Raw genomic sequence first — 26,895 nt, 5'->3', positions numbered from 1 at the left:
TGCACGATCCCTTTAACATAATTTTTTTGTGGCATTGTGTTCTAAAAAACATAGCATCCTACACTTTCACTACTGTAAAAAAAAAAATAATAATACAGACATAAAGCCTACCAGACATGGCGAAGGTTTACCATGGGCCCGTCTCATTAAAGGCCATGAATAGTGTACCATATAAGTACGGATACCTTGCTTTTTTTCTCCAGTCGTATACGGTCTAACCTAGCCATTATGTCAGCACTCCTGGCAAACTAGGATACTAGGCAGGGTTTGTGCTACTGCCATTTTAAATATTTATAATACATAGAAGGGCTGTATTCAAAAATAGCACTCACTTCATGATGTTTCATGTACATAAAGACAATTTATTGTTTATCATGTTGTTTCTGCGTTATCATGGCAGCTATATCTGATACATATTGTGTGAGCTAAAATTATGGCATATAGTATATTGACTTTCCAAACAGCACTTAAAATCCTTAGCAACACTTGTGAAAGGAGGGGCAAGATAAAGCTTGCCAATCTACTATGGCGTTCTACCTTCAGCAATTCATATCTAATGTAGTCAAGGATCCAATGTGCCAAGAATAAATTAAGATTCTCACCTTCATTAATTCTTTTAGGCATACTATAAAACAATAACCATTTTTCTTTTTCCGTTTATTGCCTTTATCATTGAGTTCATAAAGATCTAGTGTGGCATAAACGTTGCCATTATTGACCTGATTAATACAGGTAAAATGCTGAAGTTTACTTCTAGTGCATTGGAAGCATGACGACATCTAATGTTTCAATAGTGATTTGTCTTCACTAGTCCATCAGTCATCCGAATTGAATCCTACGAAACATGAATCCTTGAACACCAATTTCAATTTATAATACAGATAGGCAAAATATTCTCCGCTAATTAATTTCTTTACAGTATTTAAACCTTAATAATTTTCTCTGATACAAAGCTTCTGCATATGGAGTATGAGATGAAATTCTGCTGGTAGTCACCGCTAATGGGAGCGAAGACCTTGTTCACATCTGCGTCTGGTTTCCGTTCATGGGTTCCGGTAGACCTTTCCGTCAGGCCAACCCATGAACAGAAAGCCAAACGGAAACCATAGTTTTCATTTGCATTACCATCGATTTCAATGGTAATGCTTCCGCTGCCAATTGTTTATCGCAAGGTTTCCGTTAGATTTTTTTACGGAAACAATAGCGTAGACGACTGCGCTATTGTTTCCAAAAAGTACGGAAACCTTACGGAACTCAGACAAACGGAAACCATTTGCAACGGAAGCATTACCATTGAAATCAATGGCAATGCAAACGGAAGTTATGGTTTCCGTTTGGCTTTCCGTTGACAGCAAGGTCTAACATAACCCATGAACAGAAGCCAAACTTAGATGTGAACGAGGCCTAACTGTATAATGTTTACTGGTAAAACATTTATTGAACTGTTATTTTATGGAGAATGCAAGCATTTACGGAGACAGACACGCCATTTAACATCACTTTGGGCAACCAGCCTACTGGAGCTGGTGGAGTACAGAAGTTGGTTTATGGCATCAAAAGCAGTGGTAACTCGGGGCTTCTGCTTATCTAACCATGAGGACAGTCATTTCTTGTGCACACGCATACATGCACACTGTCAGGGGCTTGAGTGACTGTTGGAAGTTATTAGTAATCGAAGTCTCCTTTCCCTTCCGATGGGCAATCCTTTGCAAAGGAAGGTGTGGCCAAGCACATAAGACACTGGGATAAATTACAATCGGTTTACATAATATTTTTCACATTTATGTCATTTTCCTTTTTATTATCAAATTGAATACAATGAATATAGTGCGCAAAACTTGGCACTCATTTATATATATAAAAAAAAACAAACACAGAAAACATCACTGCTCGTTTTCAATTAAACAAATCTTCTTTTGACATTGTTAAGGGTCTGTCCTACATTTTACAGAAAAGATTCTTTCTATCTTGATGGACAGTATTTCATTACTCAAACCCCAACTGCCAGTGGTAGAGGTAGTAAGAGCGGCACTGCACACTCCTTTAAACATTTTCCAATCACATAGTCTATGTGTCCACAGAAAGCCTTCCCTTCTTACAAGTGATGTTACTTTTTACGTCTCAACTTCGGCTTTTTCACAGGCCGCAGGTAAGGATTATCTATCAGTGTCTCTTCACCGCCCTTCATTGAATTCTGCTGCAGAGCTGAGGAGTTTTCTTTTTCAGCACCTGACTCATCCTAACAGGTAGAACAAAAATAGAAATATTACAACAGTGAAAATCCTGGGCAAAAACACAAAAAGGAATACTTCAGCATCCTGCCCCTGTTAACTGTGAGACACTCAACAATTCTCCACTCTGCCACTCCGTTATGTAATAGACGTGTCCACAACGGATCTAGACAAGTGAGCAGATCCAGTCTGGTTTCCTTTTCAATAATGGGAACAATTCCACAATTATTTACTAGTTTCGATTAGACTTTTACAATCATTTCAATGTGTCTCACAGGCAACTACTTTAGATTACAAATCTTTAGGACTGCTAAAGATTTGTACACTATAATTTATACAAATAAAACCTGAATTATAAAATGTTAAAAAAACAAAACAAAAACAAACAAACACATTACATCCCCCATACTCATCTTCTGAAAGTAAGCACCTGGAACATTGCAAAAATGCAACCCAGCACTTTACACTCATGGATGCCTTCATGCAATCATTTTGTAAAAAAATTATAAAAGTTCATGTTTGTGGGAAAAGTCTGACCTAAGCAGAAACTGAAAAACACACCTCCTAAAGATAAAAGTTCAAGATGTGCAGAGTTCATACATGCCACCTATGTCTATGTCTTCATGCATATATCTTCACATAATCACCAAAACTAGATAGACAAAAATCTCCATTATTCAGAAGCCAGCAAACATTTAAGTGATGGACTCGATGAATGTTCTGATGAGGGGGAGGTGTGCTAATGGTCTCACAAAGACCCCCTATTAAGTGTGACAATCAGAGAAAACATATCTTCGCTGATTGGTAAGAGGGGTGAAATGACAGGGGGAGAGGGGACGGTAACAGACTAATCTTTCTTACTGACATTTGTAGCTGCTTAAAGTTCTGCATCGATCAAAAAAATAAATATATAGACTTATGAAGGCCAGATAAAACACAGCCATGAATAAAGCCTCTTAGCACTGTACATACCGCCTGAAGGTGCATGGAGATGTTCTCATTATCAGTCTGATCATCCTGCTCAGAGGAGTCAGTCTCTTCTACCTGCTGTAGTTCCAGCTCCGATGGGAGTAGAGCATTCAAATATGGAATGGACAGAGGACGAGCGGCAATCACTGGGGATATGTCAGGAAGCAAACAACAAAATAATCAAGGCACAGCGCTTCCAGGATGTAACTAAAGGGTAACTAAGGCTCTATTCACACGACAGGGTCCAAGTGCCGGCCGATAAAAACTGCTTTTTGGTCTGTTTTTCTCGGCCGTTTTGCATCCGTTCCGGGCCTAGTCTCCGTTTTTAACGGCCGATTTTGCATCCGTTTTTTTCCCTGTTCATTTTAAAACGGATGAATTTCATTTGTATATTTTTTGCCACACACTTCCCTCTGTAGATGCCACAAACTGCCCCCTGTAGATACTGCCACACAGACCCCCTCTCTAGGTAACGCCACACAGACCCCCTCTCTAGGTAACGCCACACAGACCCTCTCTCTAGGTAACGCCACACAGACCCCCTCTCTAGGTAACGCCACACAGACCCCCTCGCTAGGTAACGCCACACAGACCCCCTCGCTAGGTAACGCCACACAGACCCCCTCTCTAGGTAACGCCACACAGACCCCCTCTCTAGGTAACGCCACACAGACCCCCTCTCTAGGTAACGCCACACAGACCCCCTCTCTAGGTAATGCCACACAGACCCCCTCTCTAGGTAATGCCACACAGACCCCCTCTCTGGGTAATGCCACACACACCCCCTCTCTGGGTAATGCCACACAGACCCCCTCTAGGTAGTTCTACACAGTACCCTTTTACATAGCACCCCCCCATAGATGGCACCACCCCCCCACCTTTCTGTAGATAGCGCCACCGTTCCAGGAGAAGTCCCTGACTTCAATGTCCATATTGACGTCAGGCACTTCTCCAGGAGCGGAATCCCCAATCCCCGGCAACAGCGTTGCCGAAGCTGTGGTCGGGGATTGGGCATGCCGCTCTTACAGGGAGCAAAAACACACCCTCATCGCATGCACTTCGCACTGTGAGGAGAGAGCGAGCCACGGAAGACACGGCTGTCACTCGGAACACATTCCAGTGATGGCCGTATATTACCCGGCCCCAAAGAATTCTATAGGAGCCAGGCGGCCGGGGGAATGGCCAAAAAAAACGGTCAAGTGAATAGCTTTGGGGTCTATTGTTCCTACGGGAAACCCATGTCAGAACTTTTGATCGGTGGGGGTCAGAGCACGGAGACCCCCACCAATCGCTAAAACGAAGCGGTAGAAGCGCTTAGTTTCAGCTTTTCTCGGAAAGTCCCCATCCTGGAACCCCAGGGATCACCTGTAATCTGTGGGGAAACGGAGCAGTGTTCATTTTCACTGCAGCACCAGCGCATTACACAGTGCCCATTCACACAAATGGTTTGTCTGTGCAATGCAGGATAGGTCCTCCCGAGCAAGGGAATCTCTTTGTAGCCACTCTCTACTCTGGGCAAGAGATGAGGATCCTGAATAGAGTAGCCCCCTCTATTAACTCAGAATTCCCTAAAAGGATATATAAAAATGGGTTTTCGAAACTGGACAAATCCTGCTATGGTGGTATTCTAGCCGATAACATTTATTACTAATGCACTGTATCGATGCTAAATTTTAGATCGACGGGAGTCCGAACTGTGTTACCCTCAGCAATTACTAGAAAAACAGCAGGGATGTACGGTGCAGATGCCGAAATGCTCAACCTCTGCCAAATACAGTTTCTTCTTGCTACGGTTGTGCTAGTGGGGATGGACAGGGAACTGGGAGGCCCTCCTGTTCTAGCCATAAGTGGTGGTTTCGATCTAAAAACTTATCACCTGTCCAGTTGACAATAATAACAAACGTTATTTGCTGGAATACCCCTTTAAGACCGCACATGGAGAAGAGGAGAAATTAATGATCACTGTGACCGTAGGATGGATTGGACATAAAAAGTTATTATCACAGTTGTTATCTCACATGGAAAAGTGCTGGTATCATCTTTAAAAAGACTCTGAGTCTCGCCAGTCTTAGCCATAAATCGAGTAAGTGCTCTCTCCACGTCTCTACGCTGAGATGCTGCTTTTTCCCTCAAGACTTGGTAATCAGCAACGGGCTCCCGACAGGTCTTAAAAAAACAGAAGTATCTAAATTAGTTTAAAGAAAATGTTAAAGGAAAAAGCACATAGAAATATCTTTATTTCACTCCTATAAAAGTAATTATCAAAAGTTTCTTCTATTGTAAGAAGCCCTCTTGGCAGTTCCAAGGTTAGGTGAGCAGACAGTCTTACGTTCTGTACGGTTGGTCTTTTTCTCCCCTCACCCCCTCTTCCTCACATAACATACAGGTCCTGTAACACATATGTATATGTGTACACAATGAAAAGGATTGCTTTCCTTCTGTTCTTACAGGTGTCTTAATGTAAGTGTGGGGATCCGGAAATTCTGGAAGATGACCTGGAATATGTGGCGGGTGTGGCTTGTTCTGCCCTGCAATCAATGCTTTCGGGACAACAGGATTATTTGTTACAGGGGCTAAAAGAGAAAAATAAAAAAGTCTGCATAGGTAAATTTACATTCTCAAGGGTTAAATAAACAATCTGAAAATTTCTAAAATAACTATTTGTGATTGAACATTTTTGAAGGGCTGACCTTTTTAGAACAATCAAATCACTTAAAAACATGTCCCCCTGCTCGAAGTTAACAATTCAAAGAAATACTATTAATGCAGAGGAACTAAAATCATATCCCAAGCCTGGAAGCTGTGCAATAAAACATAATAGGCCATGGATAAACCTCAGATATCGTCACTTTGTAATTTCTTAACAAAGGGAGGCAAGGATTTCATAGTATGTAAGGCCTTGTTCACACCTGCGTTGGATGCTCCATTAGGGGCCTCCGCCGCAGACATGGCCGAAAACCTCAGAAATAATAGCGCCAATGTTCCCGGTAAAACCAGGGACAACCCGACGATAGCGTCAGTCATGCACCGGAACCGGCGCTTCCAGTATTTTCGTTGTTCTGCTCCTCTGACGGAGTAGAACAGCAGATACACTAACGCAGTTGTGAATCCAGCCTTAGTCACATTTTAATTTTTTTCTGTCAACAATTAAAAATGTTAAATAAATAACAGGAAAAAAACGAGTATACTTGCAAAAAACAAAATAGCATTGCTCTACGTCTGACACTTAAATTACACAAAAGTTTTGTTTGATAAACATATCTGCCAATTTCAGTCAGACCCGCCAATTTTCTATGTGCGTGTCGGAGGGCAAGACAGTCCCCAGATGTCTGCTGTTGGAAAGGAGGATTTAGGTCTGATCCTTTGTTCCCTGGGTGATGAGCGCTGCCAGCAGCTTCTAACCAATAAGCATGTATGTTTATTGGGAAGGAGGGAGATAGCTGTCGCCTGGCAGACATCTCAGGTGTATGCCCGACTACAAATCTGGGAAAATGCGTATGTTCAGTCATATAACCATTTAAATGGAAGACTTACGTGCAGTTATCACCATCCTCTGAGAGCGCTTGGCGTATGCAGGCAAAGAGTCCACATTAAAACCTGCAATCAATTAGTAAAATAAATACAACATGTAGCTAGATGAAACCAGTAACTCAACTATGTATTTACTCACCAATTTCTATCAGAGTGACTACAATATCCGGTAGAGTGGGCTGTGTACGTGCAGTGTGTTCACAGTAGGATTTTGCACTGCGACCAACTTCTGTGAGATCTGTGGTTGGAACACATCAGTAATTGGTAAGCTTTGTACCATCAAGTTGCTGATTATATATCGTTCATCGTGTACAGGAATTTGCAGTTCAAATGTTTTTTAGGGTCGATTCACAGTTTTTCAGCGCCGATTCTAACATAGAAACCACATAAAACAGCCCAAATTGCCCCCGATTCATTTTAATGGATGGCATGCACTTTCTTTGAGTGGTTTTCACCTTTGACCTCCTATTAAAATAAACAAGAGGCAAAAAACTTGCAGCACCCGTTTTAAAAGTTTTTTTGTCCACGGTTTTTGCATTAGATTTAAAGAGGCTCTGTCACCAGTTTAATACTTCTCTATCTTCTACCTAATCTAATAAACGCTTTGTTGTAGAGAACGGTTTTGTTTTTTAATATTGACAAAGCTCTGATCATTTTTAGATCTATGCTAATTTTTTCTAAACGCGTTTTTTTTCTTCATTTAACAGAGTGGGCGTTGTAAAGAAAAGTGTATGACGCTGACCAATCAGCATCATACACTTCTCTTCATTCATGCCCCGCTTTATTCACAGCACAGCTGTGACGTGACTTCCTCCCGCAGAATGACCGGGACAATGACCAGACATCGCTTCCAGCCGTGCCAGGACGATTATCCTTCTCAGCAGCAGTCCTGGTACGGCTGGAGGCGGTCTGCTCATTCTCCCGTCGCTCCGGTGAAGGAACAGCGGGAGTGAGTCACGTCACAGCGTAATCTCGCGAGATCACGCTGTGCTGTTAATAAAGCTGGGCATGAATGAAGAGAATTGTATGACGTTGATTTGTTAGCATCATACACTTGCCTTTACAATGCCCACTTGGTTAAATGGAAAAAAAAACGCCCAGTTGGCCATTTAGAAAAAATTAGCATAAATCTAAAAATGATCAGAACTTAGTCAATAAAAAATGCTTTAAAAACATAAAACAGTAGTTATCAGTATTAAAGCGTTTATTAGATTAGGGAGGAGATAGAGAAGTATTAAACTGGTGAGAGCTTCTTTATTTCGGAGGCTGATATTTGTGCCTGCAAAAAACTCATTGTGAACTAGACCTCACTTCTCATACGGTATGCAAATTCCGATTACAATGTGCCCCATGTAAGAACAAGAGTAATGCACGTTCATCAGCAGCAACCCTACTGGTAGATATTCTTGCGTGAAATCCACCTACTTCTTCATGTTCTCCTGATTTTCAACTACAGTTGAATTACATGACCTGCATTGGTTGAAAATGAGACGACATTCTATCAAGGTGTAGAGGTCACCAGATAACAATGCAGTCTTAGAATCCATAACAATGCTATCTATTGTAGATTGATGGGAAAGGCCTAGTGAATGGCTGTAATAGAGTTCTGTAACATGTGCAGCCATTTTGAACCAATGACCATACACATGAGCCATTTACAGCCAGCCGTTCTGAATTTCCACAAAATCCGAAGACTCACTTTAAAGAATGGAACAAATAACAAAAATGTACTATAACCCAAGTTAAAGGGGTTTTAACAACTGGAATAACTTTCACCTATCAACAGAATAGGTGAATAAATGTTAGATTAGAGAGAGCCAAGTGCAAAGGTCACCTTGGATCACAAGAACCAGGGTCCCATGTCTCCCGTAGTATGTAATCAGGCTGGGAGAAGAGGACTGTGCGGCAGCACACTCCATTAGGCCTCATGCACACTTCAGTCCTATTTCTTCAGGGTGCTAGCCGTTTTTCTGATGGCTAGCACCCTGACCCATTCATTTCAATGGGGCCATGCACACTTCAGTTTTCTGGACGGTCCCGTTGCTCCGTTCCGATCAAAAGTAGAGCATGTCCTACTTTGGTCCGAGATTTCGTGACTGTGAGGCCCATGGAAGTCAATGGGGTCGTCAAAAAAACTGAAGGCACACGGAAGACATCCATGTGCCTTCCGTGTGTGACGGAGCCATTGCCTAGCAACGGCCGGGCAGAAGTACATTACACTAATCGGCAGCCATTTGTCTCTATCAATCACTGATAGAGAGAAGACGCTGCTGATAAAAATAAAATACAAAGCAGTTCATACGTATCCCGGTCGTTGTCTTGGTGACGAGTCCCTCTTCTTCCCCCAGTCCGACCTTTCTGTATGGCGCGGCAGTCCATGTGGCCGCTGCAGCCTGTGATTGGCTGCAGAGGCGGTCACGTGGTATGAAGCGTCATCCCTGGAGGCCGGCCTTCTGATGTCATCCAGACATGTGTGACTACTACTACAGCCTGTGATTGGCTGCAGCGGTGACATGGGATGAAACGTCATCCCAGGAGGCCGGACAGGAGGAAAGTAAGTAAGAACTTATATTTTTATTTCATTAAAATTGTATTTTGCGAGCGCCGAGCATGGTCATTCTAAAGCGCTAGTCACTGTCCAGGGTGCTGAAAGAGTTACCGCCGATCAGTGCAGCCCATTAACTCTTTCAGCACCCTGTACAGTGACTAGCGCTGAACAACCATGCTCTTTCAGCACCCTGGACAGTACCATGCTCGGCGCTCGTAAACACAGGAATCACACGGCCGCTAAAACAGGCTCACGGACCCGTCAAAAACAGCCGTGAAAACAGTGATGGAAGTGTGCACGATGCCTTATAGTTTATGGGAAATACAGAAATCATATATAGCTCCCACATACTTGTATGGGCATGCCACTTGCACACGAGGGCACAGGATGATTTTCATGATTGGCGTTGGCCTAAATGCTCAGATTTCAACTAATTAAACAATAAATGTTAAAGGAGTATTTCCATCTCAATGATCAGTGTTGTTGTGACACCTAATGTAAATCTTAGCATCTTTGCAAATACCTTACTATTTGAAATAGGATGGAGACTGGAATATCTACAAAACACGGCCTATGTACCCTTCATTGTATCTCTAGCATCACCAATGGATATGGCCACCGCCGCTGTCCAGCAGCTGTAGCCATGCTTGCACAGTTCCCTCAGTTTTTTTATAAGGATCCGGCCGGGTTCATGGGAATGTGAATTGGTTGCTCCCAGCCTGGCCACCTCTGTATGTGACAATGTTATTCACTGGCACGGCTTAAGGGCATGGGCAGTAGCCCTGAAGCAGTTTTCCACCTCTGCAGATGGCATATAGCTGCCGAGTGCTTATCAGCACATACACGCGGCATCTGGAGCGCACAAGAAGAAGCAGTGAAGTTATCACAGCGCTGCTTGCCGTTCACGTGAAGGAAGATCAAGCATCGCCGGCAACAATTCCTCAGATGCAGAGAAACGAGAGGTGACAGATTAGTAAAAAAATCTGAGTATGAAAAAGGCATGGAGGGCTGCAATAGCTTTATTTTTACATAGCCATGAGTGCGGTCCGAGAAAAAAATAAATAAAATTAAACAGGAAGATGGGCATAACACTTGAATAAATATGGCTATACTTACAGCTCTGTAACATCTCAGTCAGAGTTTCTACGACTGCTTTTTCAGCACTGTCAAATCCAGCTTCTGTGAGCAAAGAGCTGACAACCACCTGGAGTGTTCTCCGACGTGCCAATATGTAGTTATCCGCAGGGGTGGAGGCACCACGGCAAGATCGCTTAGTATTAAAATGGAAAAAAAAAAAAAGTAACAATACACATTAACTACTAAACTACTAAATAGTCCATTGACCTATGAAAGTTCTTATTGCCTTGCCACTTAAATGTTCAATTGACTACTGGAATGACCTAACTTGCTCCTAAACTCTAGTGTATTGCATCCATCCACGCAATATACTAAAAAGGGGTTGACGACTTTCTGAAAACTGCGAACATATCCTCCGACATCCGGACCTCGCACCGATCCACAACGCTTACTGCCTCTGTGCACCGGATGTTTGGAACGGGATGCAGTAGTTGCAGCTGGAAGCAGATGGCTCCGACCACTGCATAGTGGCCGTTCGGCATAACGGCCGCTCTTTTCCTATTCACTTGAATAGGAGCAGAGCTGCAATACTGCAGCACGGCCGCTATTCATTGACCGGAGCCATCTACTTCCGGCAACATCGTCCGGCACCCAGAGTGGCGGTTTAGTGTGGGGTCTGGATGTCAGACACGCACCAATCATATACTGATGACCTATCCAGTGGTCAGAAAGTGGAAACCCCTTTAACCAATTGTTGCACTATGACGACACTGTACGCTATGGTGCGGGAGTATGCAGCGAGCTTACATGCAGAGCCCGCTGAATACGCTGTGTGTGTCAGCTGTGTATCACACCTCGCACTAACGGCCAGGATCAGAGATCGATCTGATTCTGGCCATTTAACCACTTAGATGTCACGGTCAATAGCGAAAGCGGCATCTAAGCCGATAGAAAGACGGGGGAGCCCTCCGACAGCCCATCCCAGCAATCGAAGGGTGGAGATGGTTGTCATGACAGCTTGAAGCCCCAATGATGGCTGGTTCAAGTACTCTAGGAGGACGAAATTAAAAGAATAGTTCATGTTTTTAGTAGTATACAAAAAAATGTAAATATTAAAAGTTAAAAAGAAATAACTTTTCCCATTTTTCGTCTAACATAATGTAAAAAGGAAAAAAAAAAAAGAAAACAATTGGTATTGCCTTGTCCATAAAAGCACAAACTACTACAATATAACATTATGTAATCCGCTGGATCAATGCCTTAAAAAAAAAAAAAAGCCAGAATTTGTTTTTTGGACACATTAGCGCTAAGAAAAATAATTAAATAGGAGCTATACTTTCATCAAACTTTTGATAGGTCATAGGGACGTATCAAAAGTTTGAATCTTGGGGGGTCATGGTGCAGAGACCCTCACCGTTGCTGAAACGAAGGTGCAGAAGCGCTTATCAGGCATAAAGGGGTTTTCCACGTTTTTAAACAAAATGGCCAATGTAGGAGGCATGCAAGAAAAAAAAAAAAAAACGACATTACTTACCTCACGAATCTCCTTCGTTCCTGTGCTGCCGCTTTCGTTCCTTCAAGCCCCTGTGTATGGACATAGCTGTAGCGATGATTTGCTTGTATAACCACATGATTGCTGCAGCCAATCACTGGTCTCAGTGGGTACACGGCACAGGATCTCTCAGGCCAGTGCTACATTGGCCAATTTTTTAAATAACTCAGAAAACCGCTTTAAACGGTTCACATAGAACGTCTATGTGAGCTGTCTTCAGGTTGACAGAGCGCCAATCACAGCCGAAAGAGCAGGGCGCTTAGCGGAGTATTTCTACACCTTCGTCTCAGCACCTGGACATCCCACCGATCCAAATTTTTTAAACGTCTCTGACATATCAAAAGCTTGATGAACTATTACTTGAGTTACTATTTAATAAAAAAAGTTATCAAAAAGTTTGATCAACAAATTCTACCAATAAAAAACAATTTTTTTCTGTTAAAGATAAAAAAAACAAAAAACTATAAAATTTGATATCGCTGTAATTGTATTAACCCGCAGAATAAAGTGAATTGTCGTTTTTACATAAAGTGAAGGCCGTAACAAAATTAAAACGGGGTCGCAGTTTTTTCCCAATTCTAAGCCACAAATATATATTTTTTCAATTTTCCAGTATATTATATAGTACTTTAAATGGTGCTAATAAAAACTACAGCTCGTCCCGCAAAAAGCAAGCTTTCACAGCGCTCCATTGACAGAAAAGCAAAAAAAAGTTATGGCTCTTGGAATTCGGGAAGGGAAGAACGAAAACGAAAACTGGTTTGGACTTTATTCAAGGCTATATTTTAGACCTTAATGACCAGCCTATTTTAGGCCCTAATGACCAAGCCATTTTTTACGTTTTTCCATCGTCGCATTCCAAGAGCTATAACGTTTTTATTTTTGCGTCGACATGGCCGTATAAGGTCTTGTGTTTTGCGGGACAAGTTGTATTTTTTAATAGCACCATTTTGAGGTACATATTTATTGATTAACTTTTTTGGGGGGGGGGGGGGAAGAAAAAAACCTGAAATTTCGCCTCTTTTTCGCGTCTTAAATCTACGGCGTTTACCATGTGATATAAAGAACACAATAACTTCATTCAGCGGGCTGTTACGATTGCAACGATACCAAATTTGTATAGATTTTGTATGTTTCACTACTTTTAAACATTAAAAACGCTTTTTTTTTCAAAATTATTTGTTTTTGTGTCTCCATATTTGTATTGAAGAGCCATAACTTTTTTATTGTTCCGCCGATGCGGTCGTATGAGGGCTTTTTTTTTTTGCGGGAAGACTTGTCGTTTTTATTGGTACCAATTTGGAGTAGATGCAAATTTTTGATCACTTTTTATCACATTTTTTTAAAGTCAGGATTCACAGAAAACAGCAATTTTTCCATAGTTTTTTATTAAATTTTTTACTGCGTTCACCGTGCGGTTTAAATAATGTAATAAATTTATAGTCGGGGTCGTTACGGACGCCGCGATACCAAATATGCGTCTCTTTTTGTTACTTTATTTTGGATTTTTAATAGTAAAGCATTTTGTAAGAGGAAAAAATGGGTTTTTCATTTTTTTTTTTATTAACTTTATTAAACGTTTTTTTTTTTACTAGTCCCACTAGGGGACTTTAACCCCTTAATGACCAGCCTATTTTAGACCTTAATGACCAAGCCATTTTTCCATCGTCGCATTCCAAGAGCTATAAAGTTTTTATTTTTGCGTCGACATAGCCGTATAAGGTCTTGTTTTTTGCGGGACAAGTTGTACTTTTTAATAGCACCATTTTGGGGGACATATTTATTGATTAACTTTTATTAACTTTTTTTGGGGGGGGGAAATAGAAAAAAAACCTGAAATTTCGCCACTCTTTTTCGCATCTTAAATCAACGGCGTTTACCATGTGATATAAATAACACAATAACTTTATTCAGCGGGTTGTTACGATTGCAACGATACCAAATTTGTATAGTTTTTGTATGTTTTACTACTTTTACACAGTAAAAACGCTTTTTTTTCAAAATTATTTGTTTTTGTGTCTCCATATTTGAAGAGCCGTAATAGTTTTATTTTTTCGTAAAGCATTTTGTAAGGGGAAAAGCTGGGTTTTTCATTTTTTTTCACATTTTTTTTAAAATTAACTTTATTAAACTTTTTTTTCCACTTTTTTACTAGTCCCACTAGTGGACTATAATATGCGATTCTCCGATCGCTATTATAATACACTGCAATACTTTTGTATTGCAGTGTATTACTACCTGTTCGTTTAAAACGGACAGGCATCTGCTAGGTCATGCCTCCAGCATGATCTAGCAGGCATTCGCTCCAGGCAGACCTGGGGGCCTTTATTAGGCCCCCGGCTGCCATTAGAGACACAGACACTCGGCGAACGTATCGCCGGGTGTCGGTGGGGGAGAGAGGGAGCTCCCTCCCTCTCTCCAAAACCACTCAGATGCGGTGCACGCTATTGCGCACCGCATCTGAAGGGTTAAACAGGCGAGATCCCAGCCCTCAGCTGCCTCTAGCAGCTGAGAGCAGGGAGATTTGATGCTCCCTGCTCTGTTTACTTTATCCTGATGCAGTGCCGTAAAAAAGGCATATCCATCAGAATAAAGCCTGTTAGTGGCCGCCGTTAAAAGGCGTATTGGCGGTCACTAACGGGTTAATATGCGATTCTCCGATCGCTATTATAATACACTGCAATACTTTTGTTTAAAACGGACAGGCATGACCTAGCAGGCATTCGCTACAGGCAGACCTGGGGGCCTTTATTATCTTATCGCCGGGTGTCTGTGGGAGAGAGAGGGAGCTCCCTCCCTCTCTCCAAAACCACTCAGATGCGGTGCACGTTATTGTGCACCACATCTGAGGGGTTAAACGGGTGAGATCGATACTAATATCGATCTCACACGGCAGAGCAGGGATGCCCTCAGCTGCCTCTGGCAGCTGAGAGCAGGGAGATTTGACGGCTCCCTGCTCTGTTTACTTATCCTGATGCAGTGCTGTAAAAAGGCGTATGCATCAGAATAAAGCCCGTTAGTGGCCGCCGTTAAAAGGCGTATTGTCGGTCACTAACGGGTTAATGCTTTTTTTTTTTTCTTTTCTTGTTAATGTAATGTATGTGGTTTTGCACCTATTGTTTTATTAAAAAAATTTGTTTGGTTTTAGCACTGCAGCTACTAGGACGCTGCATAATGCCGCTGTAAGCCGAATCAGTCTGTCAAACTGACTGCTCGGCTGACAGCAGCCCCTGTGTGCCTCTAACACACAATCTAAACCTAATACCAATCAAAACTAAGTAAGTTTTAATAAAACTATATTATAAAATTATTAGTATACAAAAACACAAACATTACGTGTTAAAAAAAAATAAAAAAATCGATCAAAGGTTTTCATCACCTTTAAATATGCTCTGTCACCAGATTATCAAATCCCTATCTCCTATTGAATGTGATCGGCGCTGCAATGTAGATAACAGCAAAGTTTTTTGTTTTTTTTAAAACGATCATTTTTGCCCAAGTTATGAGCAATTTTATATTTATGCAAATGAGCTTTTCAATGGACAACTGGGCGTGTTTTCTCGTTTTACCAACTGGGCGTGTATTGTGTTTTTTACCACCTAGGCGTGTATTGTGTTTTTTTACCAACTGGGCGTGTATTGTGTTTTTACCAACTGGGCGTTGTGAATAGAAGAAGTGTATGACGCTGACAAATCAACGTCATACACTTCTTATTGTTCCCACCCAGCTTCTTTCACTGCAGACACACAGCGTGACGTAACCCACAGGTCCTTCAACCTTGTCGTCTGACAAAGAAGATACATCGGCTCCAGGCGTCCAAAAGGTTAATATGCTCGGGAGTTTGCTATGCTTACCTGCACATACCCTGCACTGTACCCTCTAACGCCTGGAGCTGATGTGTTTTCTCTCTTCCGACGCCAAGGTTGAAGGACCTGCGGGTGACCTCATCGTTCCCACCCAGCTTCTTTCACTGCAGACACACAGCGTGACGTCACCCACAGGTCCTTCCACCTTGGCGTCGGAAGAGAGAAAACACATCAGCTCCAGGCGTCAGCGGGTACAGTGCAGGGTATGTGCAGGTAAGCATAGCAAACTGTGGTAATGAAGGGAAAAGGGAATGGGAGGAAACCTCCAGCTCACCAGTCGGATACTCCTGTGTTGATAATCGCCCGGATCATCCGCGACGGCACACGGCAGGTAATAGTAGAAAAAACAGAGAAGATCCAGCGATATGTGGTATGAATTGGAAAAACTCAATTTCCACTTTATTCAGATGCAAGCGAACACAGCTTAGAAAAAACACCAGGAGAAATGACAAGGTGGTATGTTATGGCAGTAAAAAAGCATAACATATGGCATAACTTAACTTGGCTTTTTTACTGCCATAACATACCACCTTGTCATTTCTCCTGGTGTTTTTTCTAAGCTGTGTTCGCTTGCATCTGAATAAAGTGGAAATTGAGTTTTTCCAATTCATACCACATATCGCTGGATCTTCTCTGTTTTTTCTAAGCATAGCAAACTCCCTAGAGACGAGCATATTAACCTTTTGGAAGCCTGGAGCTGATGTATCTTCTTTGTCCGACGACAAGGTAGAAGGACCTGTGGGTGACGTCACACTGTGTGTCTGCAGTGAAAGAAGCTGGGTGGGAACGATGAGAAGTGTATGACGCCGATTTGTCAGCGTCATACACTCCTATTCACAACGCCCATTTGGTAAAAACACAATACACGCCCAGTTGGTAAAACGAGAAAACACGCCCAGTTATCCATTGAAAAGCTCATTTGCATAAATATAAAATTGTTCATAACTTGGGCAAAAATGATCGTTTTTAAAAACAAAAACAAAAAAAAACAAAAACGTTGCTGTTATCTACATTGCAGCGCTGACCACTTTCAATAGCAGATAGGGATTTGATAATCTGGTGACTGAGCCTCTTTAAGGTGTATTTCTAGGTCGCAGCCATATCACTGTTTTGCTGCGTTCGTGGTGATACTGCAGTGTTTTGTGAGAATGAAGGAAACAAAGCACAATTTGACAGCGATTTGAAAAAAGAACCCTTAGCCGATTTTAACACGGAAACCACGTTCGAATCAGCGTCCCATTGATTTCAATAAGAGGTGAGGCATTTACTGGGAGTCGTGGCTTTCAGCCGCTTGCCGAAAAAAAAGCGGCATGTTCTTTCTTTCTGCAGTTCCTCCAATGGGAGGCAGAGAAAGCATTTTTCGCTGCGTTTTTTTTGCCTGCGGTGCTCAATGGTTGTGGGCGGAAAACACGTCATGAAAGTGCAGACAGGTCAAAATCTGCCTAAAATTTCCTGGAGGACATGTCTATGAAGGGATCCGTGAAGCTGGATCCCACACGGATGCAAATTGTCAGTTTTTCACCCGTTCATGTGAATATGCCTTTCTATGTACCCCAAAATGGTACCATTAAAAAATACAACTCTTTCTACAAAAGACAAGCCCTTATATGGTTATGTAGATGGAAGAATATAAAAAGTTATGTTAAGTTGGTCCACGGCTTCCAGGCCGCGCATGGGGCCCCTAGGTGAAGAATGTCACTGAACTGCGGTGCTGGCCAGTTTTAGTGCATACTAAGAGCAGCCTGCCTTGGGACAGAGGCTGCTGGAGACAGGGTTTCAGAGGTGGGTCTGTGAAGAGATCCAGGGTGTTAGTTTCCTCTGAAGTGGTTGCAGTGGCTTGAAGGATGTTGCTGGGAAAGCCTAAGGCTACATTCACACAAGCGCATCAGATTCACGCACATTAAAACTCGTGTGAATCTGTACCGTTATGCATCAGAGTGCTTTGCGAATGGCATGCGTTGTTCACGCACTCGCATCCGCGTGCGGTGCGTGGTTTTCACAGACCCATTGACTTCAATGGGCAATATGTGCATGAAAAATGCATCAATAAAGGACATGCAGTGAGTTTTGCGCAACGGACACACGCTGCGTGAAAACTCCGGCATGTGTGAATGGCCCCATTGAAATCAATGGGTACGTGAGCTGCGCGTGATTTCCCTGCGCAGCACACGGACTTTATTCATGTTCGTCTGAATGAGCCCCAACACTCCACGTGGCCGGATGTTTATGCTTCTGCGGTGCTCTTAAAGAGGTATTCCGGTCGTAACAAATTATCACCTATTCAGCAAATAGGTGATAACTGTTATATTGGTGGGGATCTGACCGTTGGGACCCCCACCGATGACAGAAAGGGAGTCCCATGCCCCCCCCCCCAGCCGTAAACCCCTCAGTCAGTATGCATAAGCAGTACCGCACCATTCAAAGTTTATGGCAATAACAGTAACTGCTGAGGCGTCACAGCATGCCAAGCTTAGACAGGTATATCAACAAACCTGGTACTGTGAGTCATTACTACTAATACTAGGCGCGCATTCCCGGGTTGTCGCTTGTCACGTGGGCACCATTTTATAGTGCTCTGACTATCACACTGTTTGTTTTCGCTATGTATAGTTGTATTAGCAGTATTGTATTTTACTTCTACTTACATGGTGTTGGTTTAATAGTGTGAGATGTAGTGTATGGTGGACTAACGTCATGACACATGCCACCTTCACTTTTCCAAATGTGAGGTTTAAAGGGGTTGTCCACTAGTGGATAACTGAGGACCTATCCACCGGAACCAGACCCCGCACCTTTAAACCGATCCTCCGAGCACCGGACGTACATGCCGGATGCAGTTGGCTCCGGCCACTGAATAGGAGCAGAGCTGTAGTTCGGCAGCACGGACTCTACGCTATGTCCGGAACCAACTGCTTCCAGCTCTGTACGTCGCATAATGGGCCAGAACATCTGGTGCCCGGAGGCAGACGGAGCGGCTTACTGGTGTGGAGTTCGGGCCCGCACCGAGGATATACTGATGACCTATCCGGTGGATAGGTCATCAGTTGTTCAGTAGTGGACAACCCCTTTAACCACTTCCTGACCAAGCACATTGTAAAGTTTTAGCCATGTGCCAATTTAAAAACAAATTGTTGTTCTATTACTCCTTCAACCTACATCTATCTGGCCTTGTTGATCTCAGAACATATTGGGCTTCCATATCGTGTAAAAAATAATAGATAAATTACTTTTTTTTTTTTTTAAATATGGAAGAAGAAAAAAATGACCGTGAATTTAGGTGTTTTTTTTTTTTACATCTTGTGCATGCCACTGGGTAAACACACCTGTATACATATTTGCCAACTTCTTCAATACCAAATTTTTGTGTATTTCTTACACGCTGGGTGCAAGGTGGAGCTTACAATGAATGGTGCGCAAACTGGCTTTTGAAGAGCAATTTTCCAAAGCTGACCCTGTTAAGGCTGTTGTCCAGTCCCAAAAAAATACTCAAACGAGCACTGCTTTCCCTTCATGGGGGGTGATGCCAGACAGTGCTGGTCATAATATGGGTAAGTAGGTCCATTGCACTATGCAGAGACATTTCTAGGTATTTTATACCTATACCATCGGACTATGCCATATATACATATTCTTTGTCTTTTTTGACTGATTGGTTGCTGTAGTTCAGGGGTCTCAAGCACGCGGCCCCCGGGGCTGTCATCTGCGGCCCGTGGGACAGAGAGCCGCTAGTATAGGCTCTGCTCCGAAACTCTGGAATTCCATGACATCGCTGTCCACTTATGAACAGTGATGTCTGGGTCTTCCCTAGAGCGGAGTCACGTGCAGATCGCTAGTATCGGCTCTGCTCCGGGTCTCTGTGGCATTCCCTGACATCGCTGCCCATATATGGACAGTGTGTCAGGGTCTTCCCCAGAGCCGAGACCCGGGCAGACCTCTAGTATAGGCTCTGCTCCGGGACTGTGTGGAATTCCAGGACATCGGTGTCCATGTTTGGACACACGATGTCTGGGGCTTACCCAGAGCCAGAGTCCCGGGCAGAGCGCTGGTATAGGCTCTGCTCTGGGACTGTCGGGAAGCCTCTGACATCGCTGTCCAATGATGTCAGGGGCTTCCCCAGAGCAGGAGTCCCAGTGATGTCAGGAGCACAGCTGGAGTCCCAGGAAGAGCCTACTAGCGCTCTGCCGGGACTCCAGCTCTAGGGTTGCCCCTGACATCTCTGTACATAATGGACAGTGAGGTCAGGAGCAGAGCTGGAATCCCAGGCAGAGTGCTAGAAGCGGCTCTGCTCCGGGACTGCAGCAACATCCACAGAGGGCACTGCGGCAGCATCCACAGAGGGCACTGCGGCAGCATCCACAGAGGGCACTGCGGCAGCATCCAAAAAAAGTGCTGCCCAATCTGGACATGTGTGTCTGCCAAACGCTGCTAACTGAGCCGCCGGACTGCATTTAGCGACACTTACACTGGATTGTTGAAATAAGCACATGGAGAAATATTTCAAATTTTAAACCTAGCGCTATTCGTATAGTAATGTAGTATTATTATAGTATTTCAAATAACTAATTGATTAAGAATAATATAGTATTGTATCAAATTTTAAAGTAATGTGGCCTGTCAACGTCCCATTTTTTCTATATGTGGCCCACTTACCCGGCCAAGTTTGAGACCCCTGTTGTAGTTATACCTATCCTGTATGGCTTTATGGAATAGTGGGGAGCATGTTTTCTATTTGCCCTCTGTGGTCCTATGTTTGCACATGCAGTGAACATGCTGTAACCTATTCTATATGCATTGCCCCTCTAGTATACAGCTCCATCCTTTGGTGTCCATCTGTACTGTGGTAATCATCTCTATTTTTAAGTTGTTTGTTTGTTGTACTATTTTCATTAATAAAATGTATAACTTTTTAATAATTTCTGGCGTGCCAGACTCCGATTTTTAGGTTGTTGTTTTCAGTGGCAGGTTTCTACACCGTTACCACCATGTACATTATGGGCCTATGTGCCACTCCCCCCCCCCCCCCTACATATTGCATAATAAATATGGGTTCACTCTCATCATATAAAGAAGGTTATTTTGGTTGTTCTCCAAATACAGTGAAGGAAATAAGTATTTGATCCCTTGCTGATTTTGTAAGCTTGCCCGCTGTCAAAGACATGAACAGTCTAGAATTTTTAGGCTAGGTTAATTTTACCAGTGAGAGATATATATATATATATATATAAAAAAGTAAATCACATTGTCAAAATTATATATATTTTTTTGCATTGTGCACAGAGAAATAAGTATTTGACCCCCTACCAACCATTAAGAGTTCAGCCTCCTCCAGACCAGTTACACGCTCCAAATCAACTTGGTGCCTGCATTAAAGACAGCTGTCTTACATGGTCACCTGTATAAAAGACTCCTGTCCACAGACTCAATTAATCAGTCTGACTCTAACCTCTACAACATGGGCAAGACCAAAGAGCTTTCTAAGTATGTCAGGGACAAGATCATAGACCTGTACAAGGCTGGAATGGGCTACAAAACCATAAGTAAGACGCTGGGTGAGAAGGAGACAACTGTTGGTGCAATAGTAAGAAAATGGAAGACATACAAAATGAGCGCCAAAAACGAGCGGTAAGCCGCGATACGAACTACAGCGCTCATCAGCAGGACACATCCACGCTAACAGGGTTCTAGTGCCTGACGAAGGTCTTCTTGGACCGAAACGTTGCACGCACTCCGCCCATGGCATTTGAATACAATACAAATAAAACAAAATAATTTTTTTGAATCATATTTGTCTGTGTGCCGAATACTTCTCTACATACAAAATGACTGTCAATCGACATCGATCTTGGGCTCCATGCAAAATCTCACCTCGTGGGGTATCCTTGATCCTGAGGAAGGTGAGAGTACAGCCAAAAACTACACGCGGGGAACTTGTTAATGATCTCAAGGCAGCTGGGACCACAGTCCCCAAGAAAACCATTGGTAACACATTACGCCGTAATGGATTAAAATCCTGCAGAGCCCGCAAGGTCCCCCTGCTCAAGAAGGCACATGTACAGGCCCGTCTGAAGTTTGCAAATGAACATCTGGATGATTCTGAGAGTGATTGGGAGAAGGTGCTGTGGTCAGATGAGACTAAAATTGAGCTCTTTGGCATTAACTCAACTCGCCGTGTTTGGAGGAAGAGAAATGCTGCCTATGACCCAAAGAACACCGTCCCCACTGTCAAGCATGGAGGTGGAAACATTATGTTTTGGGGTGTTTCTCTGCTAAGGGCACAGGACTACTTCACTGCATCAATGGGAGAATGGATGGAGCCATGTACCATCAAATCCTGAGTGACAACCTCCTTCCCTCCACCAGGACATTAAAAATGGCTCGCGGCTGGGTCTTCCAGCACGACAATGACCCGAAACATACAGCCGAGGCAACAAAGGAGTGGCTCAAAAAGAAGCACATTAAGGTCATGGAGTGGCCTAGCCAGTCTCCAGACCTTAATCCCATCGAAAACTTATGGAGGGAGCTGAAGATCCGAGTTGCCAAGCGACAGCCTCAAAATCTTAATGATTTACAGATGATCTGCAAAGAGGAGTGGGACAAAATTCCATCTAACATGTGTGCAAACCTCATCAACTACAAAAAACGTCTGACTGCTGTGCTTGCCAACAAGGGTTTTGCCACCAAGTATTAAAGAGGCTCTGTCACCAGATTTTGCAACCCCTATCTGCTATTGCAGCAGATAGGCGCTGCAATGTAGATTACAGTAACGTTTTTATTTTTAAAAAACGAGCATTTTTGGCCAAGTTATGACCATTTTTGTAATTATGCAAATGAGGCTTGCAAAAGTCCAAGTGGGTGTGTTTAAAAGTAAAAGTCCAAGTGGGCGTGTATTATGTGCGTACATCGGGGCGTTTTTAATACTTTCACTAGCTGGGCGCTCTGAAGAGAAGTAACATCCTCTTCTCTTCAGAACGCCCAGCTTCTGACAGTGCAGATCTGTGACGTCACTCACAGGTCCTGCATCGTGACGGCCACATCGGCACCAGAGGCTACAGTTGATTCTGCAGCAGCATCAGCGTTTGCAGGTAAGTCGATCTTACCTGCAAACGCTGATGCTGCTGCAGAATCAACTGTAGCCTCTGGTGCCGATGTGGCCGTCACGATGCAGGACCTGTGAGTGACGTCACAGATCTGCACTGTCAGAAGCTGGGCGTTCTGAAGAGAAGAGGATGTTACTTCTCTTCACAGCGCCCAGCTAGTAAAAGTATTAAAAACGCCCCGATGTACGCACCTAATACACGCCCACTTGGACTTTTACTTTTAAATACACCCACTTGGATTTTTGCAAGCCTCATTTGAATTAACTACAAAAATGGTCATAACTTGGCCAAAAATGCTCGTTTTTTAAAAATAAAAACGTTACTGTAATCTACATTGCAGCGCCTATCTGCTGCAATAGCAGATAGGGGTTGCAAAATCTGGTGACAGAGCCTCTTTAAGTCTTGTTTGCCAAAGGGATCAAATACTTATTTCCCTGTGCACAATGCAAATAAATATATATAATTTTGACAATGTGATTTTCTGTGTTTTTTTTATATATAATCTATCTCTCACTGGTAAAATTAACCTAGCCTAAAAATTCTAGACTGTTCATGTCTTTGACTGTGGGCAAACTTACAAAATCAGCAAGGGATCAAATACTTATTTCCTTCACTGTAGGTATAGTATTCCCCTTGATTTCTGCTCGCACTGCGAATTGCAGGCACACTTGTAGTGGTGGTTCACAGTATTACAGCCTTCTTCCATTAAAGTGAACAGACCGTAATACTGTGAACCGCTGCTGCAAGTGTGTCGGCGATTCACAGTGTGAACAGCTGATCGACGGGGCTGCCAAGAGTCAGGTCCCGACTGATCTGCAGTGTAAAATGTCTGCAGCATGTTGATGAGATTTGTAAAATCTCATTTGCTTGCCTTGTACTGTAATCTGCTGCAGACCTGCGCAAGTCCACAGGTAAAATCTGCAGCGAATCCGCCCACATGTAACGTCACCCTAAGGCCGGATTCACACAAGCGTGTGCGTTTTGCGCGCTCAAAAAACGCTGTGTTTTGCGCGTGCAAAAGGTACTTAACAGCTGCATGTGTCAGCCCCGTATGATGTGCGGCTGCGTGATTTTCGCGCAGCCGCCATTATGACACTTCATTTGTATGTTTGTAAACAGAAAAGCACGTGGTGCTTTTCTGTTTTCATTCATAGTTTTACTGCTGTTGCGCGAATCACGCTTGTCCCACGGAATTGCTTCCGTGAGCTGCACGTGATTTTCACGCACCCATTGACTTCAATAGGTGTGTGATGCGCGAAATACGCACAAAAAACGGACATGTCGTGAGTTTTTCGCAGCGGACACACGCTGCGTAAAAATCACGCAACTGTCTGCACGGCCCCATAGACTAATATAGGTCCGTGCGATGCGTGTGAAAATCACGTGTGTTGCACGGACGTATATCCCGTTCGTCTGAATAAGCCCCAAGACTGGGCCACGTGGTGACTTTGGCCACGACACAGGTCGCACAGCCAAAGACCGCTATGTCCCATAACCTACACCGCATATAATGAAAGTCAATGTTTTGGACATCGGATTATTCTTCTCCATCTCTGGCAGAAGAATAGAGTTCGCAAGTGGAATCGCTAAATTGACATGCTGCGGTTTCCAAAATACGCACCGCGGGTCAATTTACGTCCCGAAAAATACCACAGCGTGGACATGAGGTTACCTGGAATCTCATTGGCTATGCTGGTACTGCATTACGCTGCCGTTGTACCGCACGCAATACGCATTGTGTGCATTAACCCGTATGTGGGTTTTGTACCTACTATACATGTGGCTAACCAATGCACTACTTGCAGTTTTACCCTATTGGGATTACTATGAGGGTCAAAGGCGAAATCAGTGGGGAGATCCACTTATCTTGGGGGTATATGATTTTTATCTTTGTGTTGTACTTTTTACTGATGTATTTAGGACTTCTAAACATTTGTTACATATTTAATGGCTTGCCCTCTATCTTTTCATTCAGATGGTGCCGTTGATGCCACACGACCAAGAACCGCATGAAGTTTGACAGCAAAATGCTGTGGTTTTAATGAGCTCCCCGTGTTAGCTGCGGAACCATCTCAAATGAATCCTTACATCCAAACGTGGTTCTGTCCGTGCAGTAATAACGGAACAGTCTGAATATACCCTTAGGCCACATTCACACGAACGTGTTTTTGCGGCGGCAATTCCCCCGAAAATCCACGGGAGAATTGCGGCCCCATTCATTTCTATGGGGCCATGCACATGACCGTAGTTTTTGCGGTCTTTGCACGGCCCGGGAACCCGCACCGCAGAAAGAACGGGCATGTCCTATTACGGCCGTCTTCATTGAAAACAATGACGGCGGCCATGTCCTACGATTTGCGGGCGGGCCGCGGCTGACAGTCCGCAGCCGGCCGACCCGAAAATCACGGCCGTGCACACGGCTACGGTCGTGTCCATGAGGCCTTATTCCATCACTTTCGATGATGGGAATAACCCTTTAATGAAGCAAACACCCCAGGGCCTCTTTCTGAACCAGATCACCATAGTGCCTGGTAAAAGTTGCCTTCTGAGTCAATTTTTCCCACACGAAGAATGCTGTCTGCCTCAACATCCAAGACACAAGAGTTTATAAATTGTGCAGCCACGAGGAGCACTTCGTTGTCTTGGAACATATCCCAGCCATGCTGGGACTATAGTCCCTCGGGAGTTGACCACTTACCACCAACACAGGACACGTTTATCAACCCTTATAAAATATTAATCACTGGGATTAATAACTGCATATACCAGACGTGCACCTATTAAACCCCTATATTCCGGCCTATCACGATTACCCCCTATGTGACCCACGTGACTAGATTCCGACCCACGTGACTAGATTCCGCCTATCGCAGACTTCCGTGTACTATGCCCTATGTAAATAGTTCGAAATCTCGATGTATAGCGAAGTCAACAAGGCATCTGTAACAGTTCGGACATATATATTTGTAGTTAACTGCGACGCCACATAGAACTTAGTTATTCCAAAGCTGTAATATTACCGTGCCGGAGCTTCCAGAACTGGCCACAGCCACTGAAGTCTCCGCCATCTTGAATGCTACGTCACCGCGTGAAGGGTGATGGGAAATGTAGTCCTGTAGCACTTTCATCCAGCCACTTGTGATTATCTGTCCAGTACTGATACCTATACGGAAAGCAGGGTTGCTCTGTCGCATGCAGTCAGCCCTATCTACAGCTCGAGAAAACGGAGTGATCGACCATACTTAATAGACAGAAAAGCAGGTGACCCACTATAAATAGAAGACGGACAGAACAATGTTGTTATATGTAGTGTTACTGAACTGATTATACGCCGGTGGCCATAGACAGAGGCGTAGCTAGGGGTCTCCTGCACCCGGGCAAAGATCCATTTTTGCGACCCTCCCCCCAACATCTTTCCCGACATCTCCTTTCCCCTCGCCATCTCCTTTCCCCTGGTCCTGTTTGCTTTCTCTACCAATGTGGTGTAATCTTTTTTCACATTTCATTTTATGTAACTTGATAATAAAACCTTTTATTTTACAAGCAATATAGTTCCATAAGGTAGTTAACATAACAATAAGGGCTCATTCAGGCAAGCGTGTATCACGTCCGTGTGAACAAAAACAAGGTCCGTCACACAGACTCCTGAATTTCAACGGGGCCGTTCACAAGACCGTTGTTTCAACGAATTGTGTGCAGGGTCCGTGAAAAAATAGGACATGTCCTATTTTACTGCGTGTCACGCATTCCTCCATAGACTCTGGTCTATGGGGGATCCGTGACAACGCGTCCCGCACGGGTGCACCTCGGACGTGAAAAACGTCTGTTCTGAGGTTGCCGACGCTCGTCCGAATGTAGCCTTAATTAAAAGAAAATAAATTAACGAGGTCAGTGCCTGACTTAAAGCTGCTCTGTCACCAGATTTTGCAACCCCTATCTGCTATTGCAACAGATCGGCGCTGCAATGTAGATAAGAGTAACGTTTTTATTTAAAAAAAACGAGCATTTTTGGCCAAGTTATGAC

At 43.5% G+C, this 26,895-nt stretch overlaps 2 protein-coding genes across 4 annotated transcripts in view; one reads left to right on the top strand and one right to left on the bottom strand.

The window, feature by feature from the left end:
* Positions 1–341: 341 nt before the first annotated feature.
* Positions 342–25,959, bottom strand: TAF8 (TATA-box binding protein associated factor 8). 2 transcript variants are annotated; one of them, XM_075853590.1, is made up of 8 exons: positions 25,892–25,959; positions 10,396–10,549; positions 6,871–6,969; positions 6,735–6,797; positions 5,649–5,773; positions 5,219–5,366; positions 3,204–3,346; positions 342–2,239 (listed from the first exon to the last, which is right to left on the bottom strand). In XM_075853590.1, exons 1-8 carry the CDS (start codon positions 25,937–25,939, stop codon positions 2,108–2,110), a joined length of 912 nt encoding a protein of 303 aa, XP_075709705.1. In that variant the 5' UTR covers positions 25,940–25,959; the 3' UTR covers positions 342–2,107. The 2 variants fall into 2 exon arrangements, with proteins under 2 accessions (XP_075709705.1, XP_075709706.1); XM_075853591.1 differs by lacking the exon at positions 25,892–25,959 and adding an exon at positions 25,570–25,671.
* CCND3 (cyclin D3) overlaps positions 25,770–26,895 on the top strand; it is a 171,355-nt gene continuing 170,229 nt past the window's right edge. For both annotated transcript variants that reach the window (XM_075853592.1, XM_075853593.1), the window contains exon 1: positions 25,770–26,132. The gene's annotated coding sequence lies outside the window, so the exon portion shown is untranslated. The remainder of the gene's footprint in view (positions 26,133–26,895) is intronic.

Source organism: Rhinoderma darwinii, chromosome 2 (assembly GCF_050947455.1).
Source record: "Rhinoderma darwinii isolate aRhiDar2 chromosome 2, aRhiDar2.hap1, whole genome shotgun sequence".
Taxonomy (NCBI): Eukaryota; Metazoa; Chordata; class Amphibia; order Anura; family Rhinodermatidae; genus Rhinoderma; species Rhinoderma darwinii.
The sequence above is the reverse complement of the archived record's forward strand: the minus strand, read 5'-3'. Positions and strand labels throughout refer to the sequence as shown.

Excerpts from the sequence above, each read along its gene's own strand:
- TAF8 (XM_075853590.1), bottom strand. The coding sequence starts at position 25,939 with ATGGCGGAGACTTCAGTGGCTGTGGCCAGTTCTGGAAGCTCCGGCACG. Across the intron at positions 6,798-6,870 it reads AGTCACTCTGATAGAAATTG|GTTTTAATGTGGACTCTTTG; the intron begins GTGAGTAAATAC and ends AATTGATTGCAG. Across the intron at positions 2,240-3,203 it reads TCTCCATGCACCTTCAGGCG|GATGAGTCAGGTGCTGAAAA; the intron begins GTATGTACAGTG and ends TCTACCTGTTAG.